The sequence below is a fragment of the Artemia sp. Qi Xiang Cuo genome, chromosome 13 (assembly GCF_049724085.1).
Source record: "Artemia sp. Qi Xiang Cuo chromosome 13, ASM4972408v1, whole genome shotgun sequence".
NCBI classification, from domain to species: Eukaryota; Metazoa; Arthropoda; class Branchiopoda; order Anostraca; family Artemiidae; genus Artemia; species Artemia sp. Qi Xiang Cuo.
This window is the reverse complement of record NC_142806.1, coordinates 65,014,267-65,030,405: the sequence shown is the minus strand read 5'-3', so window position 1 is coordinate 65,030,405 and position 16,139 is coordinate 65,014,267. Positions and strand designations below refer to the sequence as shown.

General features: G+C 35.7%; 1 protein-coding gene across 2 annotated transcripts in view; it reads right to left on the bottom strand.

Moving 5' to 3' along the window:
- The window catches only part of Pi3K68D (phosphatidylinositol-4-phosphate 3-kinase catalytic subunit Pi3K68D), a 236,708-nt gene that overhangs the window by 4,072 nt on the left and 216,497 nt on the right, over positions 1–16,139 (bottom strand). For both annotated transcript variants that reach the window (XM_089099478.1, XM_089099477.1), the window contains exon 22: positions 8,014–8,186. In XM_089099478.1, coding sequence (XP_088955604.1) covers positions 8,014–8,186 — 173 coding nt within the window. The remainder of the gene's footprint in view (positions 1–8,013; positions 8,187–16,139) is intronic.

Genomic DNA, 16,139 nt, shown 5'->3' with positions numbered 1-16,139 from the left:
GAAAATGAGCCTGAAAGTTTCATTAATAAAACATGATAACAAAGAATTACAACCCAAGCCAAAGGCTTGAACGATTAGTTTTGTTTAGTTTTTAGGTGTATGGAGGCAATGAGCCTTTGAAGCCTGATCCTCGATCCAGAGATTTATGGGTCCATCCTACCCCAAACGACAAAAATAAAAGCCAAGGGCCACGAGTCTTTGGGATTTCTTCATTATTGAAGTTGACTGAAATTGAAATTTTGAACTGAGGATCTTGGGGAAACTATACACAAATTTTTTTGGAAAAAAACATTCTGTACGTTGTTTGTTTCATATTTATTTCGAATAAAAAATATTGTAACCTTTTCTGAACTTTCTTCTTCATAGTTGACGAATTATTCGAACATTTTGTAGGGGACTTAAATATGAATTATTTGATCCACCCCTGATGATAATCCATAAGAATTGATTGATAGGAATTAGATCTATAAAATAAAATACCATAGGTACATTGAACAGTGACCTGTTTTTAAAGTTTGTTTATTTACTGGCAATAGAGAAGATTCTGAAAAATATTTACCTTTATTCTCTAATTTTATTTGAAGTTCATTTCAATAAATTCATTTCAACTTTTGCTTTATTTCGAATTTTTCGAAATTTTGACTTTATCTAAATCTATTTGATTTGTATTCTATGCTCATTCAAGTTCAAATTTACTTCCTAATTTTTAATTATCTTTCAGTCTCCTCGCTCTCTTTGAAAATCTTTTTTTCGAAAATTCAGACTTGGTATTAGTAATCAAATCATGGCCACACCTCGGCTGTTTTTGGGATATTGTGTGGGTTTTTGTTAGTATCAAATCATTGCCACACCTCGGCTGTTTTTGGGATATTGTGTGGGTTTTTGTTAGTATTTCCTGATGCTGGATAAATCACGTCAGAGTATACCCAAATTCAAAGGGTTGTTTGCAGTGGTATCAATAAAGCAGGCAGTTCTTTCTTGTTTCAGTAGCTTTTTACAAGGAAAATTTTGTGCTATTTTACTATTATAGTATTTTCTATCTTTTTCTCGTTTTCACCCATCCCATTTTTTCTACTATTGAGGTTTTACTCATTCTTTTTCCTTTATTATATTATTAACTTTTTTTCCCAACTCAGCTAAATTTGTGAGCTCAATTTCGAGTGTTCAATTACTTCCTAATTCTATCAGTATATGCACTTCCGATGACAGTGAAATGCTACTTGTCCCAATTCCCCTCTCGTATGATACCTTTGTATAAATAAAACAACATAAAAGGCTGACAGGACACAAAAACAATGCAAAACAAGCACAATTATGCAACACTTGATAGCGCAGCGGTTTTAAAACAAGTCAGTGGCGATGGTGTCTTGGCCATGGCCATGGTTCGAAGCTTAGAAAATACAATTTTTTTGCTTGAATAAGTCCTTGAAGGGTTACTATGGTGGTTTTCTATACTTAGCTCTTATGTTATCACTAAAATTATTTTATCAGAATTATTTTGTTTAAATATTTATTATCAAACTTGTTAATTAGTAACAATTAATATGATCTAGTATGAAATCAGTGAGATAATATATATATATATATATATATATATATATATATATATATATATATATATATATATATATATATATATATATATATATATATATGTATGTATATATGGTCAATTTTGAAAACGTGTTTGAAAAAAATATTTCTATTTCAATTCTTGACAATTACTTTCTAGTTTGAAGCGTTCGAGAGAAGAAAAGCAAGACAACAAATTTACATAGAAAAAAAAACACATAAATAAACATTAAGCAATTCTGATATGAGTTATTACAACAGAGGATAATAGTCTATATTCTTAAGCTAATAATATTAGTCAACAAGATTTTGTGGTAAGCTATTAAGTAGGTTATCCTTATGTAAATCGATGTCTTGAGTTCAAAAATCAACATATTTTATTGCATAATTTAAGTCTTTCCGCTGTGTTTCTGTAGTGTTTTGTGCTTAGTGTTTTGTGATTCTGCTTTTGTTGCAGGTCGGTTGGCTTAGTAAATAATAGTCGGTGCATACTTGTAATTTATATTATAATTAAAGTAATTATTAAAAAAACTGATTCTTAAAGAATTAAAATATCTGATGCGCTAAGTAAAAGAATCATGTTAATTACTTTTTATCAAATATAATTGTTGACACAGTTCTTTTTTTTACTTGACGAACCATCTTTTTAGAAATTTAAACTTTTGTAGCCTTTCATATATTTCATCTAATTATAAATAGTAAAAAAATTCTTATTAGAACTAAGAGCCAAGTTTAAACTTAAAGGAACAAAAATTCCTGCTTCGCAGATTATGCAAGATATATCTACGAAATAAGCTCAAATAACTGACTCAAGATATTTCCCTATATCAGTAGAACTATAAAAACTGGTACTCTATTGAAAACAAAAAGCCCATACAAAAAAGAATGTTCTTGTAGAAACAGAAAAACTAAAAAAAAGAAAGAGAGAACTAGAAAATAGAAACAGAATAGAAACACGAAAAAAACGAAAATAGAAACAGATAAGCAGAAAAAACGTAGGCTAAAGAATCAGACACATTTTTTAAAGGTTCAAAGGTTCAAAATAAGATTCTTTATCAAAAGTGTTAGATTCTCTGTACATAATGCTAAATCAGCCAACCCTTGCTCAGCAAATACCCATGAATAACCATATAATAGGGAAAAATATTGCATGACATTTTAGAGTAATAAAAGAAAAATATAAGACTAATTCATGACGTCCCCAATAGTCTTTCACCAGCAAGGCCGTATCACGGGGGGGGGAGGGTTTACCCGGTTTGAACCCCCACCCGAAATTTTTGACCGAGTCGAAAATTAGTCTAAAAATACCTGTAAAGACAAAACCTTACCAGAAAAAAAATATGTTCCACACTAAATCCTATTGCATTTTGTGGGTAAACGGTTCTGATCAGCTTACGCAATTAGGTAACCGTAGAAAACCCCATGTTCACCTGACCTTGAATAGTAAATTAGGGATAATATGCGCTATTATCCTATTGCATTTTGTGGCATACAAAAATCCTATTGCAATTTTGTGGGAAAAACGGTTGTGATCAGCTTACGCAATTAGGTAACCCCATGTTCACTTGACCTTGCATAGTAAATTAGGATTAATGGGGGCTCGAGGTAAATGTTATAAGAGTGCAAGATTGTCAGTTCAGTTCAATTTCGGACTTGGATAAGAGAAGAGCGATTTTCAACATGAAGAGGAAGTGTGACATTACGTCGTTTTTCATGCCCAAGCGGACCAGGGATGTTTCTGACAGTGGCGTTAGCGGGACGTCTGCGGAGCATTCATCTACACTTGTGGATCTGAAGGGAACTGGAACCATCGTTGAAGCTTCTGAATCACGCACACTAGAACCAACCACGACGAACCAGTCGCAATTTGTTGCGTGTCTCCACGTGGTCAAAGAGCTTTTCTGCCTTACGCTTCCACTGTGCAAGACTCTTCAGTCAGTTGACTGTGATTTGGCAGCTGCATGCAGGCACGCGGAAACCGTCCTTTCAAAAACAAAGGAAATGCGAGGAAATGCTGCTACTGCTTTCACGTCTATTTTCGACGAAGCTCAGCGTTTTGCCAGCGACTTAGGACTGAAGATGACTCGTCCAAGGACGAGAGGTGGCCGGAGTATGCATGCAGACGTTCCAGACCTTCTAAACCACTATAGAACCTCGCTCTTTATTCCTTTCCTGGACCACTTCACTTCCGAGCTGAAACAACGATTTGTGCTTCACCAGAAACTGCTGTCAAATCTCAGCGTCCTTTCTCCTGCCAAAATTGTTTCTGTCGATCTGAAGGCATTAAAACTGGAGTCATTGGTTGAATTGTATGGCGATATTCTTCCCGAGCCAGACTGTCTGAAGCAAGAAATTTAGCTATGGCGCATCAAGTGAGAGAATGTTCCGGTATCAGAGAGGCCTACTTGTGCTGTGTCTTCGCTTCAGGCATGCGAAGTCACCTTTTTTCCAAATTTTTTTCTTCTTCTGGCTGTTCTTACGACGTTACCTGTTAGCACTGCTACTCCGGAAAGAAGTTTCTCAACGCTCAGAAGGCTCAGAACCTGGCTGAGAAATTCAACAGGAGAAGAACGATTGAGTGGCATAGCCCCCCTTGCAGTCCATAGGGACGTTGACATCTGCCCTTACAAGGTCATCGACATTTTTGCAGGGAAGAAAAATCGTCGCCTGGATTTCGTTTTATCGATATTCGCCCTTACTTTTAGCTAAAAAAAAAACAACTAAAAAATATATAGACTACTTCTACTATTTTGCTTCTTTTTGCGTTAACTGTTTTTGCTGTCTAAAAAAAAAGAAAAAAAAACTTGTAGTATTTAACTGTATGTAAATACTTGTATTGTTTTTGCTTTGCCTTAAAAAAAAAAAAAAAAAAAAAAAAAAAAAAAAAAAAAAAACTTTAAAGAAACGAAAGTATGCCTAGTGTGCCTACTGGACGCGCCCTAGTTCGTAAGGGGTGGAATAATGGTCTCGAGCTAAATTAGTGTTGCTCGAGGATGTTAGACAAAGTCCACGGGAAAAAATCGGGTAAACCTCCCTCCCCACCCCCCGAACAAAAATCCTGGATACGGCCCTGTTTACCAGTCATAATATAGACGATTTTTAGTCTCAAATTTGAGGACAAATCTTTAAAAAAATCAAAGCCTGTTCGCTCAGTTTTCAGTAAAGCGTTAATTGTATCGAGGGTAACTTTATTTAAGCCTTTTTTTAGATATATCTTTCATAATCTAGGAAGCAATAATTTTTTTTTCATTTTGAAGCCTTTCGTATATTCCATTGATTAATAATAATAGCGCCGAATATTATAATGTTGACACATGCAGTAGGCTTTGAGAACAGAGTGCGTTCATTGGCTGTTATGGCCACTTTTGCCCAGGGCAAAATGTTGATTAGCCCCCCACCCGTCTTCCACAAATTTAAAAACACTGTGGCCTCTACTTTATTCTACTAAAAACAAGCTTTCAAAAATTAAAACTTGATTATACAGGTTAGATTATTTATTTAAAATTTTGCACCCCTAAAATTTCTTCTCCCGGGCCAAGTGCCTCTTCAGTCCCTCTTCTAAAACCGCCTCTGTACAATTTACCTGTTCATTCAAAATCAGGCAAATACACACAATTATACGTAGGGGGGGGACGGGGGGAGGGATGTAAATTTGAACAAGTAATACATAGACGGAGTATATGAGGCCTACATAAAATCAGGATAGAAAAAACATAAACATATAAGGGGAAGGGGTGGCTCTGATCTATCTCCCAGCAACGTCATGCCAATATCTCTTTGCCAGTGGTTTTGCCATCCATTCTTGTAAATAAAAATAAAAACCCGCTGAATCGAATATTTGTCTTTTGGATATTCTAATAAGCACAATTAAAGCCATTTCAGATGAATTCCAAAGCTTTAGCAAACAACCTTACCCGACCTTTGAAAATTTCCTGGCTGTTGGATTTAGAACACAGGCCGGATTTTTAGACCCGAGAGAAAGAAAGAAAAAATTCCAATCTCACCAAGGTATGCCATGTTACACCTGTGGTAGTTTTTCAAGAGTTTGAGAATGCTTTTTGAATGACTGGTTAAAATTAAGCCCAGTATTGATACCGGAATTTTGGTAACTGGAACCATCGCCCATTATATTGTATTCACACACATTCAAAGATATTTAGTGTCCTTTAGAAGGCAAATATCTTGCTTAAACTTGCCTAGGCTAACCAGTGAAAAGCCTTGGATTTTTTAACCGCAATTATAAGGTGCGGCAGAAATCAAGTCTCAAAGATTATTTTACATATACTGTAATCTCCCTCCTTTCAAATAAAAAGCCATGTAAAAATATATATTTTGCCTCCTTCTCTGCTATTCCGGACGTTATTCGGACGAATTTTGCTTTTTTTTTTATCGTTAACTTTATCATGATTAACCAAATCCAACATTAGAATTCGAAGATTATGTAGCAAATATCCAAATTTCCTGCTTTTCGAATCAGACGCGATGAAGGAACATATATATTATGACGTCCTCTCTATTTAATATGAACGCAATTGGGATTACACAACACTATTGGATAGTTAATGACCATAGGTCTGAAGTAGGAATTGACCGATGGCTTGTCGATCCTTGGTATTTCTTATAAAATATTAAAACCAACAATTTTGGAATGCTTGCCTATTTTGATGATAAAGTCAACGATCCAACCACGAAAGTGAACATATCAAACTTCAAATAGCCTTAACATCCACTTACTAAACTTAGCTCCTCCTTATTCTATTCCTATCCCCCCGAAACTACTATAACTAAGATTAACTAATTGGTACTTTTAAGAGTTCTAAGAAATATTCCTTGTTTTTCTAACTGATCTTAACTAGGACAGAAATCTTAGAGCACTTCAGTACTTCCAATTGAAAAAAAACCTCTCTGGTCTGGATATACCAGTTTTCCGAAAGTGCTTAGAGACAAATTTGAATCTAGTAAGAAGCATTGTATCAGGATAAAAGAATAAAAGTCCTGAGCCCTTCCTCCTTATAACCATGTCCGACCACACTGAAAGGCACAAGGGACGTTTTCCCGAGTCTAGCTTTCTGCATGCAGTCCATTTTTTCTAACCTTCACAGCTTTACTAAAATCCATCTTTCACGGCTAGCCTTCTCAATAGTCCCTATTTATTCACCAATCCGCAACCAGTGATCCATTACATCTTTGCACAATATTATTGATTTTTTGCGCACGCTTTCACTCTCCTCTTTTGTCTTATCTTGCAGCTTTTTTTATTCATCGTTAATGAAGCTCGTACATACTCACTTGAATTTGTTTTTCTGCTATTTTTTTTTTATTTCTTGAAATTCATATTCAACTCAGCCAAGGTTGCCAACAGGACAGAAAACAAGCAAAAAAAAAAAAAAAAAAAAAAAAAAAAAAAAAAAAAAAAAACTAAAACAATTTCTAATAAAGAGTCCCCGAATTTTGTTCAGAATATTGTTTCTTTTTCACATCAAGGGTAACATAGAAAAGCTATTACGTTTTGCTTGATGTCTCTAATTATGCTTTCTGGTTCATATATATATATATATCTATATATATAAATATATATATATATATATATATATATATATATATATATATATATATATATATATATATACGTATAACTCCTTTTCACATCAAGGGTACCATAGAATGGGTATTACGTTTTGCTTGACGTCTCTAATTATGCTTACTTGTTAAAATATGTATATCTTATTTCTTTTTCACATCAAGGGTACCATAGAATAGGTATTAAGTTTTATATAGGTTTTTAATCCAAGCTTGTGCAATTTTGGTAAACCACCCCGAGTCTTGTTGACTAAGAAAAATTATTAGACAAACAATAAAAACTGTGAGAACACAAGGGAAATTCAAACGGTAAAAATTTTCAGGCCATGAAATGAAATGTTCTAAGAAAAAATGCCCAAAAAGTTCGGCTACAATAGCCAAAAACGAAAAATCATAAGAGCAGTAAAAATATTCAAATAGGGAAATTTTCAGCGCCTGAAATGAAATAAATTTTAAAACAAAGTTTCCAAAAACTTGGCTATGACAGCCGAAAATGTGAAAAAAAGGAAATTTTTAGCCCGTCAAATGAAGCTTGTTCTGAAATGAAATACCAACAAATTTGGCTATGATAGCCAAAAACAAAAAATCGTGAGACAGAAAGAAAATTCAAACGAGGAAAATTTTCAGCCACTGAAAAACAAAAATACTCTCTGTTTGTTCGCACGGTTTTTAATTTTTCACCATCATGGGTTGTCTTAGAACTTATTTTAGAACATATTTACTGAAAAAAGACGTTATTTTCTTTTTATAGAAGACGCTACAATGACAAAGAGGCAACACAATTAGGCACAACAATTAATACTAAAAAGTTAGGATATGAATCACACTTTGATAGACTCCCTGTTTTGACACCTTCCTTACCGATAATTATTAGTCAATCTGTACCAATGAGCAGTCTCTATGCTCAGGTCGACAGACATCAGTGAAATATTAACAGCACCAAGAAATTCATTTTCGGTAACACGATCGTAATTCCATACAGATACTTGTAAAATTCGTTCTTGCACAATCGGTAACGGAAGTCTATAAACAATCTATAAGAAACAAATTTGGTCTATAAATCTGCTAGATCTCCTTTCTTTTTGTGAACATGCCCGCTTTAAAATTTCATAACGATCCGCTTAACAGAGATTTTTGGTACTTTGACTTCAAAAACTTTAATCACTTAATCATTAAGAGAAAAACAAAGAGATGTGGAGAAAGAGAGAGGGAGAAAGAGGCAGAGGAAAAACAGGAAGAGAGAGAGAGAGAGAGAGAGAGAGAGAGAAAAAAAAGAAATCGAGTTGATTGCTTGAAAGGTCGGTGCAATCCTTTGCTAGTCTCAACAAAGCCGTTACTTAATCATTAAGAGAAAGAAAAAGAGGAATACAGAGAAATAGAAGAAAGAGAGAGAGAGAGAGAGAGAGAGAGAGAGAGAGAGAGAGAGAGAGAGAGAGAGAGAGAGAGAGAGAGAGAGAGAGCTAGACAGAGAGAGAGAGAGAGCGAGAGAGAGCGCGAGAGAGCGCGAGAGAGAGCGAGAGCGAGAGAGAGAGAGAGAGAGAGACAGAGAGAGAGAGAGATAGAGAGAGAGAGAGAGAGAGAGAGAGAGAGAGAGAGAGAGAGAGAGAGAGAGAGAGAGACAGAGAGAGAGAGAGAGAGAGAGAGAGAGAGAGAGAGAGAGAGAGAGAGAGAGAGAGAGAGAGAGAGAGAGAGAGGCAGACAGACAGACAAAGAGAAAGAAAGACAGAGTTGATTGCTTGACAGCAGGATAAAAGCAGTTACTGGTCTTAACAAAGGTTTCAAGAGGTAAAACCAAGATAAAAAGCTTTAGTGCACAAAGTCTATCACGATTTCAAATCAATAAGCTCTAGAAAGCTGAAAGGCATTTTAGAGAAAGCTGAAGGCAATTCGGAGAAAGCTGAAGACATTTTAGAGAAAGCTGAAGAAATTTTAGAGAAAGCTGAAGGCATTTTAGATTTTATGATGGAAGGATGCTATTTTACTAATTTATTCCATATTTATGTTTATCTGTTGTTATTTGCGTTCTTAAAATAAGATCGTTGTGCAAGCATTCGCTATTAGTTTGTGATAATATTTCACACGCGATATGTTACATCGTAAAAGTGAATAGAATAAGGCAGTATCATAGGTTCACTGTATACTTTTACGTTTTTCTTCTTCTTTTTTACTTTTTTACTTTTGCTTTTTTACTTTTATTTTTTTTTTTACTTTTCTTATTTACTTTTTCTTGATTAATTTTTAAGCTGCCTAAAGAAAGATTTAGGTACTCGCTTGATTGTTCTAGCATCAAACCCGACCTCAAAATATCCTCCCATTTGCAGTACAAATGGGAGAATAGCTCTATATAGTGATTATGAGCGGCGGTTTCTTATTCCCCCTCCCGACCCCAGGAAAATGGCTCTGAGTTACGGAGCTTGCTTATTGTAACTTTGATACTTTGTTTAGTTTGATACTTGGATTTAGTGATTTACTAGGCAACTTTGATTTACGGTGCAAGGGCTGTAAGTTATGCAAGTTGCTTATAGTTACTTTGACATCTTGCTTACTTTAATGTTTCCTTTACTTTGTTATTTTTTACTTTTATAATTCTATAGCGTTGCCTATAGTAAATGCCATACGGCTCCAATGTTTTACTATTATTTATTTTTTTTTATTTTTCCCCCAGAGGCACTTAATATGGAAGGGGTGGTCGTATAAACTATGGGGGGAGCACATTCGATTGGATATCGGAAGTTCTAGTGCCTTTTTAAGAGTCAAAAGTAATGAAAAGGCAACTAGCCCCCTCCCCCAACCATACCCTTTTTCCCAAAATGAATGAGATGAAATTTTGAAACAGCCATTTTGATAAAAGTAGTTCAAAAGTCAAACAATGAAAACTCCGGTGTCGACAAAACCCCCCAGGGCCCGGGGCAGACGGTTTAAGTTATGCCTTGGGGGCATATATGATTCTTATGGAAAGGATGTTCGTATAAGCTTCAGAGAGGGCTCATTTGATTGGAAATTCAAAGTTCTAGTTCACTTTAAGGAGTCAAAAGAAATGTGAGGGCAACTAGCCCCCCACCCCCACAACTTTTTTCCCCAAAGCCATTCGATAAATATTTTGAGATAATGATTTTCTTAAAAAATGTTCAAAGGTCAGATAACAAAACTCTGGTGTGGACAAAACCCCCCAGGGCCCAAGACCAGGCGTCGTAAGTTATACTCTGGGGGCATATATGGTTCTTATGGAAGGGATGGTCGTATAAATTTTAGAGAGGGCTCATTTGATTGGAAATTGAAAGGTTAGGTTCACTTTTTAAGAGTTACTTTTAAGTGATCCGAGGGCAACTTGCCCCCCCCCCCCTCCACGCTATAAGGCTTCAATATTTTATTTTTTTCAGAAGCACTTCATATGGAACGGGTGGTCGTACAAGCTTCGAAGGAGGCTCATTCAATTGCAAATCAGAAGTTCTAGTGCCCTTTTTAAGAGTCAAAAGTCACCGGAGGGCAACTAGCCCCCCACGCTCCTTTTTTCCCCAAATGTATCCGACAAAAATTTTGAGATAGCCAGTTTGTTAAAAATAGTTTAAAAAACAGATAACAAAAACTCAAAGGTCGACACAACCCCCCAGGGCCCGGGAGCAGGCGTTGTAAGTTATGCCCTCGGGGTATATATAGTTCTTATGGAGGAGGTGCCCGTATTAACTTCAGAGGGGAGCTCATTTGATTGGAAATTAAAAATTGTAGTTCACTTTTTAAGAGTAAAAAAACATCGGAAAGATACTACCCCCCACACCCCTTTTTCCCCAAAACCAGCTGATAAAAATTTGAAATGGCCATTTTGTTAAAAATAGTTCAAAAGTTAGATAACAAAACTCTGAGATCGACACAACCTCTCAGAGTCCTAGGGCAAGTGTTTTAAGTTATGCCCCGAAGGCATGTAAGTTTTTATGTAAGGGGTGGTCATATAAACTTCAGAAGAGGCTCATTTGATTGAAAGTTGAAAATTCTAGTTATCTTTTATGAGTCAAAAGTGTTCGGAGGACATCTATCTCCTCCAAACACACCCTCTTTTCCCCAATTTTATCCGATCAAAATTGTGACATAGTCAGTTTATTCGAAATAGTCTAACAATCAGATAACAAAACTTCGGGTCAACATGTCTCCTCCCCAATCCCAGAGAAGGATTGTAACTTGTGCCCTGTGGGCATATAGAGTTTTTAATGGAACAGGTAGTGGTATAAACTTCGGAGGGGACTCAAATGATTAGAAATTGAAAGCTATAATGTCTTTTTCAAGAGTCAAAAGTGATCCGACGGAAACTAGCACCTCCCCCAACCCTCTTTTCCCCAAATGCGACCGATCGAATTGTTTTTATATAGCCCAAAATATATCAAAGATCATATAACAAAAACTCCAGGTATAACACATCCCCCCAGAACCCGGGGGCAAGTGTTAGGAAATAATTATACCCCAGAGGCATATAAGGTTTTTATGGATGGGATGGTCGTATAAACTTCGGAGGGGGCTTATTCGATTGTAAATCAGAATTCTAGTGTCCTTAATAAAGGTCAAAAGTCATCAGAGGACAACAAGCCCCCCCCCCGAAAGCCTTTTTTCCCCAATGTATCCCATCAAAATTTCGAGATAGCCATTAAGTTTTGAAATAGTCCGACGATCATATGACATACTACTCGAGTTCAACATGCCCCCCTCCAGCCTGGGGAAAATTTTTTAACTTATATTCAGGAGGAAGAAAGGTTCTTATGCAAAAAATAGTCGTACACACTTCAGAGGGGACTCAAATGATTCGATATTGAAAGTTCTAGTTTCCTTTTTTCAGGTTATTTATTAAGAAAAGAGGGCATGTTTGATCTGGGATCTCCTGGATGCGTTGTTAGCTCTGCACTAAGATTAGTGAAAGCAGAGCCACTGATGGAAGGTTGTGCACAGCCATACCCGTCCATCCCCTAGCATCAAACCAAATCTCCGAATATTTTCCCAATTGCAGCGCTAAAAGAAGGATAGCTCTACTGATTGTGAGTGGTGGTCTCTTCCCCCCCCCCCCCCCTCCCCAGCACCGGGGAAATGGCTCTGAGTTGCGAAACTTGTTTATTGTTACTTTGATACTTAGGATTTAGTGATTTATGTGGCAACTTCAGTTGACGGTATAAGGGCTGTAAGTTATGAAGTTGTTTATGGTTACTTTGATGTTTACTTTACTTTGTTATTTTTTCACTTTCATATTGTTACTTTGATACTAGTTTTGATACTTTGATGAGAAATTGATGTTGAAAAAAATGTTTAATTTGCACTTTGCACTTTACTGAAAAAAAAAAAAAATGTTTTTACTTTTATAAATTTAACAGATCAAATAATATTAACATTTTGATTACTAAATATCAGTATATGTATATTAAACTGACAATGCACATTAATTTGTATTTTTTCAGCAAAGTACAAATTTTGTTCTTGCCTGGGGAAGGCATAAGGGGTTTGCACCCAACTTATGGTAATTTCTGCTCGTTTTGAGTTTGACTTGGTGATTTATTGTAATTTCTGTTCGTTTTGGATTTCATTTATTTATCGATGCTGATTTGTGGTAGTTTCACGCTTGGTAGATTATTTGATTTTGTTTTTGCTCATTTTTTGTTTAATGGAGTTCTTTACTTTTCTCTGAAAAACTTATTTTGTGCAAAAAGTTTTTTTTAATTAATTTCTGTTCGTTTTATATTGACATGGTCTGACATGACATGGTTTCAGGGAAAAAGAAAATAACGCTTTAAATCTTTTCGTTTTTTAAGACTTTATAGTTTGGCCTTCTATTTGTATGCTGGAGAAAAATTTTCCACAATTTTTAACAACATGCACCCTTTTAAAAATCTGGACAAAAAAAAGTACTGTTTAGTTTAGTTTCATACCTCCTCTTGTTGACCTGAAATGGAAAACTTGATAACATTAGCAAAAAAATCTGTTTACTTTCTTTGACAGCACGGATACACTTACGCTATTTTGATTTGGTTAAATTTTAAGAGCAGAAGTAGCCCCGAAAGTTTGAACATAATACCCTCAGTCGTTCTTGGGATACTGCTGAGATTAGACCCCGGCGCCGCACCAATGAGAGAAGACCGGCGGCGGCGGGGCCAAAAACAGCACGCCGCGCCGCGCAGCCGGTAAGATGTCGGCGGCGCGCGTTCGGTAAGATGTCGGCGGAACGCCGCCGGGGTGATCAATGTTGACCGCAAACATTAATGTTTTCATCAGTCTTTCTCAAATCACATGCTTAAATTTACAACAGATTCGAGCCTATTCATGAGTTCAAAAATTCACAAGTCGCTGGCCGGAAACTTGTCTTCTTCGTTATTCATAAAGAGAAGTAGAAAAGAGATAGAAACGAAATGGATGTGGCGTTTCAGTACCCTTGCATAATACGAGTGGTTGAATTATCTATTAGTTATGTATTCTTAACATCAATAATTATCAAAGTTAGTAGTTTTTTCACCGAGCATTACTACATATACAACTTCAAATACCGTATCACAAAATTCGTCAGTTGTCTGGGTAAAAACTTTGAGTGTAACATTGAACTTAGAAGCTTAGTTTTGTCATAATGCCCTTTGCCTAAATCTGTTTTGTCCCCTTTAAAACAGTTGAAATGGTCGACTTTGATATTGATTGTTTTTTTTGCTCTTTTGGATTCTTAAAAAGACTTCTTGTATTAAAAACTGGTTTTTAATTACAATTTAAAAAAAATGCATTTTAAAGTTTTTTGGCTTCTTTATAGAATATGTGTCAGGTAGGCTGAGGCTGAACTTCTGCTCTTTTGGACATTATTCGTTTTTTTTCCTTTGAGGATTCATTCCAAATTATAAACTGATAAATACCTAATATCAGTCAAATTACAAACTGCATCTAAAAGGAGTAAATTTATCAAATTGAAAAATACATGATGAACACTTCACATGAGAACACTTCAACTACAATGAAACAAAAAACAGTTAATGGTTTATTCGGTATGAAGAAAAATTAAATGCCAGCTATTTTCTGGTAAAAAATGAAAAGCCCATCCTTTCTAAATGTAATTAAATGAAATAATATGCAGACTGAAGAAGCTCCAGGAAGATGTTGAGATTTTCATCCTAGTTCGTCACTTTTAATCCAAGTAAAATGTTTGGACACTTAGTATCAGTTATTGAGTTTAAGCTTTGATTTCCAAATGCTCACAAAAATTACCAAACTTAAGAAAGTCGCAACAATAAGTCACCTGTGGTCAAAATACTCAAAGACTCTTCTTTGATTCCCACCGAGACTAAAAATTTCTTTTCTGGTCATTTCCTCTGGAGCCGTTAAGGAGTTTCTTTTTAGACTGGATTTTAAGCAGAGTTAGGGGTATATATAGCTGATCGCTTTTCTTCTAATCTCTGAAAAAAGTATTTCGTCGGACTCTATGTTATCTTTGTTATGAGTGTGCCCATGGCTGTCCAAAATGTTTAGGGTGATCGAACTTATTAAACAACTGTAGGTACGTAAGAGCATTGGAACATCTTGTACCCTGAGGTCATAAGACAGTCAAAGACTCCTCCTTGAACCTCCCAAATTGAAAGCTTTTATTATGACCTGGCCTTTTAATGTAACTTGGGCCCTGGACAAAGGGCGCTATTGTCACTCGAGCGCAACGTTAGGTGGGGATGTCGATATCGCTTTCGTCACACCAATTCGTTTTAGTGTGAATCTGCCTGGTACTTGTGAATGAATGTTTTCAAATTAAACCCGCTTCATCAATAAGAAAAAAAACGGGTTGGACGCATATGTCCCTTTTCCTTTGGGCGATAAAACCATGCAAATGCTGTATAAAGTATAACTCAGGAAAATCTTGTTAATTTTTGTCAACTTTTTAACTTTTTGGCATCCCTGCTTTCAATAAAAAAAATTCAAGGTACTAACACTTAAATATAATAACCCCCTATGCCCCCCCCCCCCTATGGATACTATCTTGATAGGACACCGTCTCTGCTTTAAATAAAAAAAAATAATTAACTTATTGGCACCCCAGCTTTCAAAAAAAAAAATCGAGGTACTATCATTTAAATATGATAGCTCACTACCCCTCCCCCTCTGGATACCACCTTGATAAAATGCCGTCCCTGATTTTAATTTTAAAAAAATAACTTTTTGGGATCCCTGCTTTCAGTAAAAAAAATTTCGAGATATTATCATTTAAATGTAATACCCCCCTCTAACCCCCCCCCCCCTCTGGATACCACCTTCATAGGATACCGTCTCAGCTTTCATTAGAAAAATAAGTTACTTAATAATTAACTAGGTCACTATATGTTTCAAACAAACACGCAAAATAACGTTAAACAGCTTAGTTTTCCTTGAAAAAATTGAGGGTATGAGTAAAGGGGTACAAAGACAACAACAAAAATGTCGAAATTATTCAGATATACCTCAAGTTATTGGAAAACTGAGTCATAGATTCGCCGTGGCATTCAATAAGATCCAAAGAATCTAACTAAAAGAGAGCAGACACAAAAGCCAAATTAGGCCAGTAGCCTATGAGAAATCGCAAAATATCCAAGACAATGAACAAGTCATAATGGGGGGCCCTGGGTCTATCAAGATATTTCAATGGTTTCCCAGGGAATTTGATATAATTTTCTTCTTTCTCCAATTTAGATGAAAAAAATAATTATCCTTTTGGCAACCCTGCTTTCAATAAAAAAAATAAGGTATTCTCCCTTAAAAATGATAGCCCCCTATCCCCCCCCCTATAGGCCATAATTTACAATTTATTTCTGAGTCATATTTTTTGGGTAGCTTCCGAAAAATTGAGTATTAAACATTCAGGCGTTCAACAATTGAGTATTAAACATTAAGAAAATCTTATCTTAAAACAGCAAAAAAAAAGAAAAAATCTGCAAACTTACAATTCAGCTGTAGAAACAATCTGTCGGCTATCAATTTCAAAATCCAACTGAAGGCTGAAGCTGTATAGTAGTGAATTC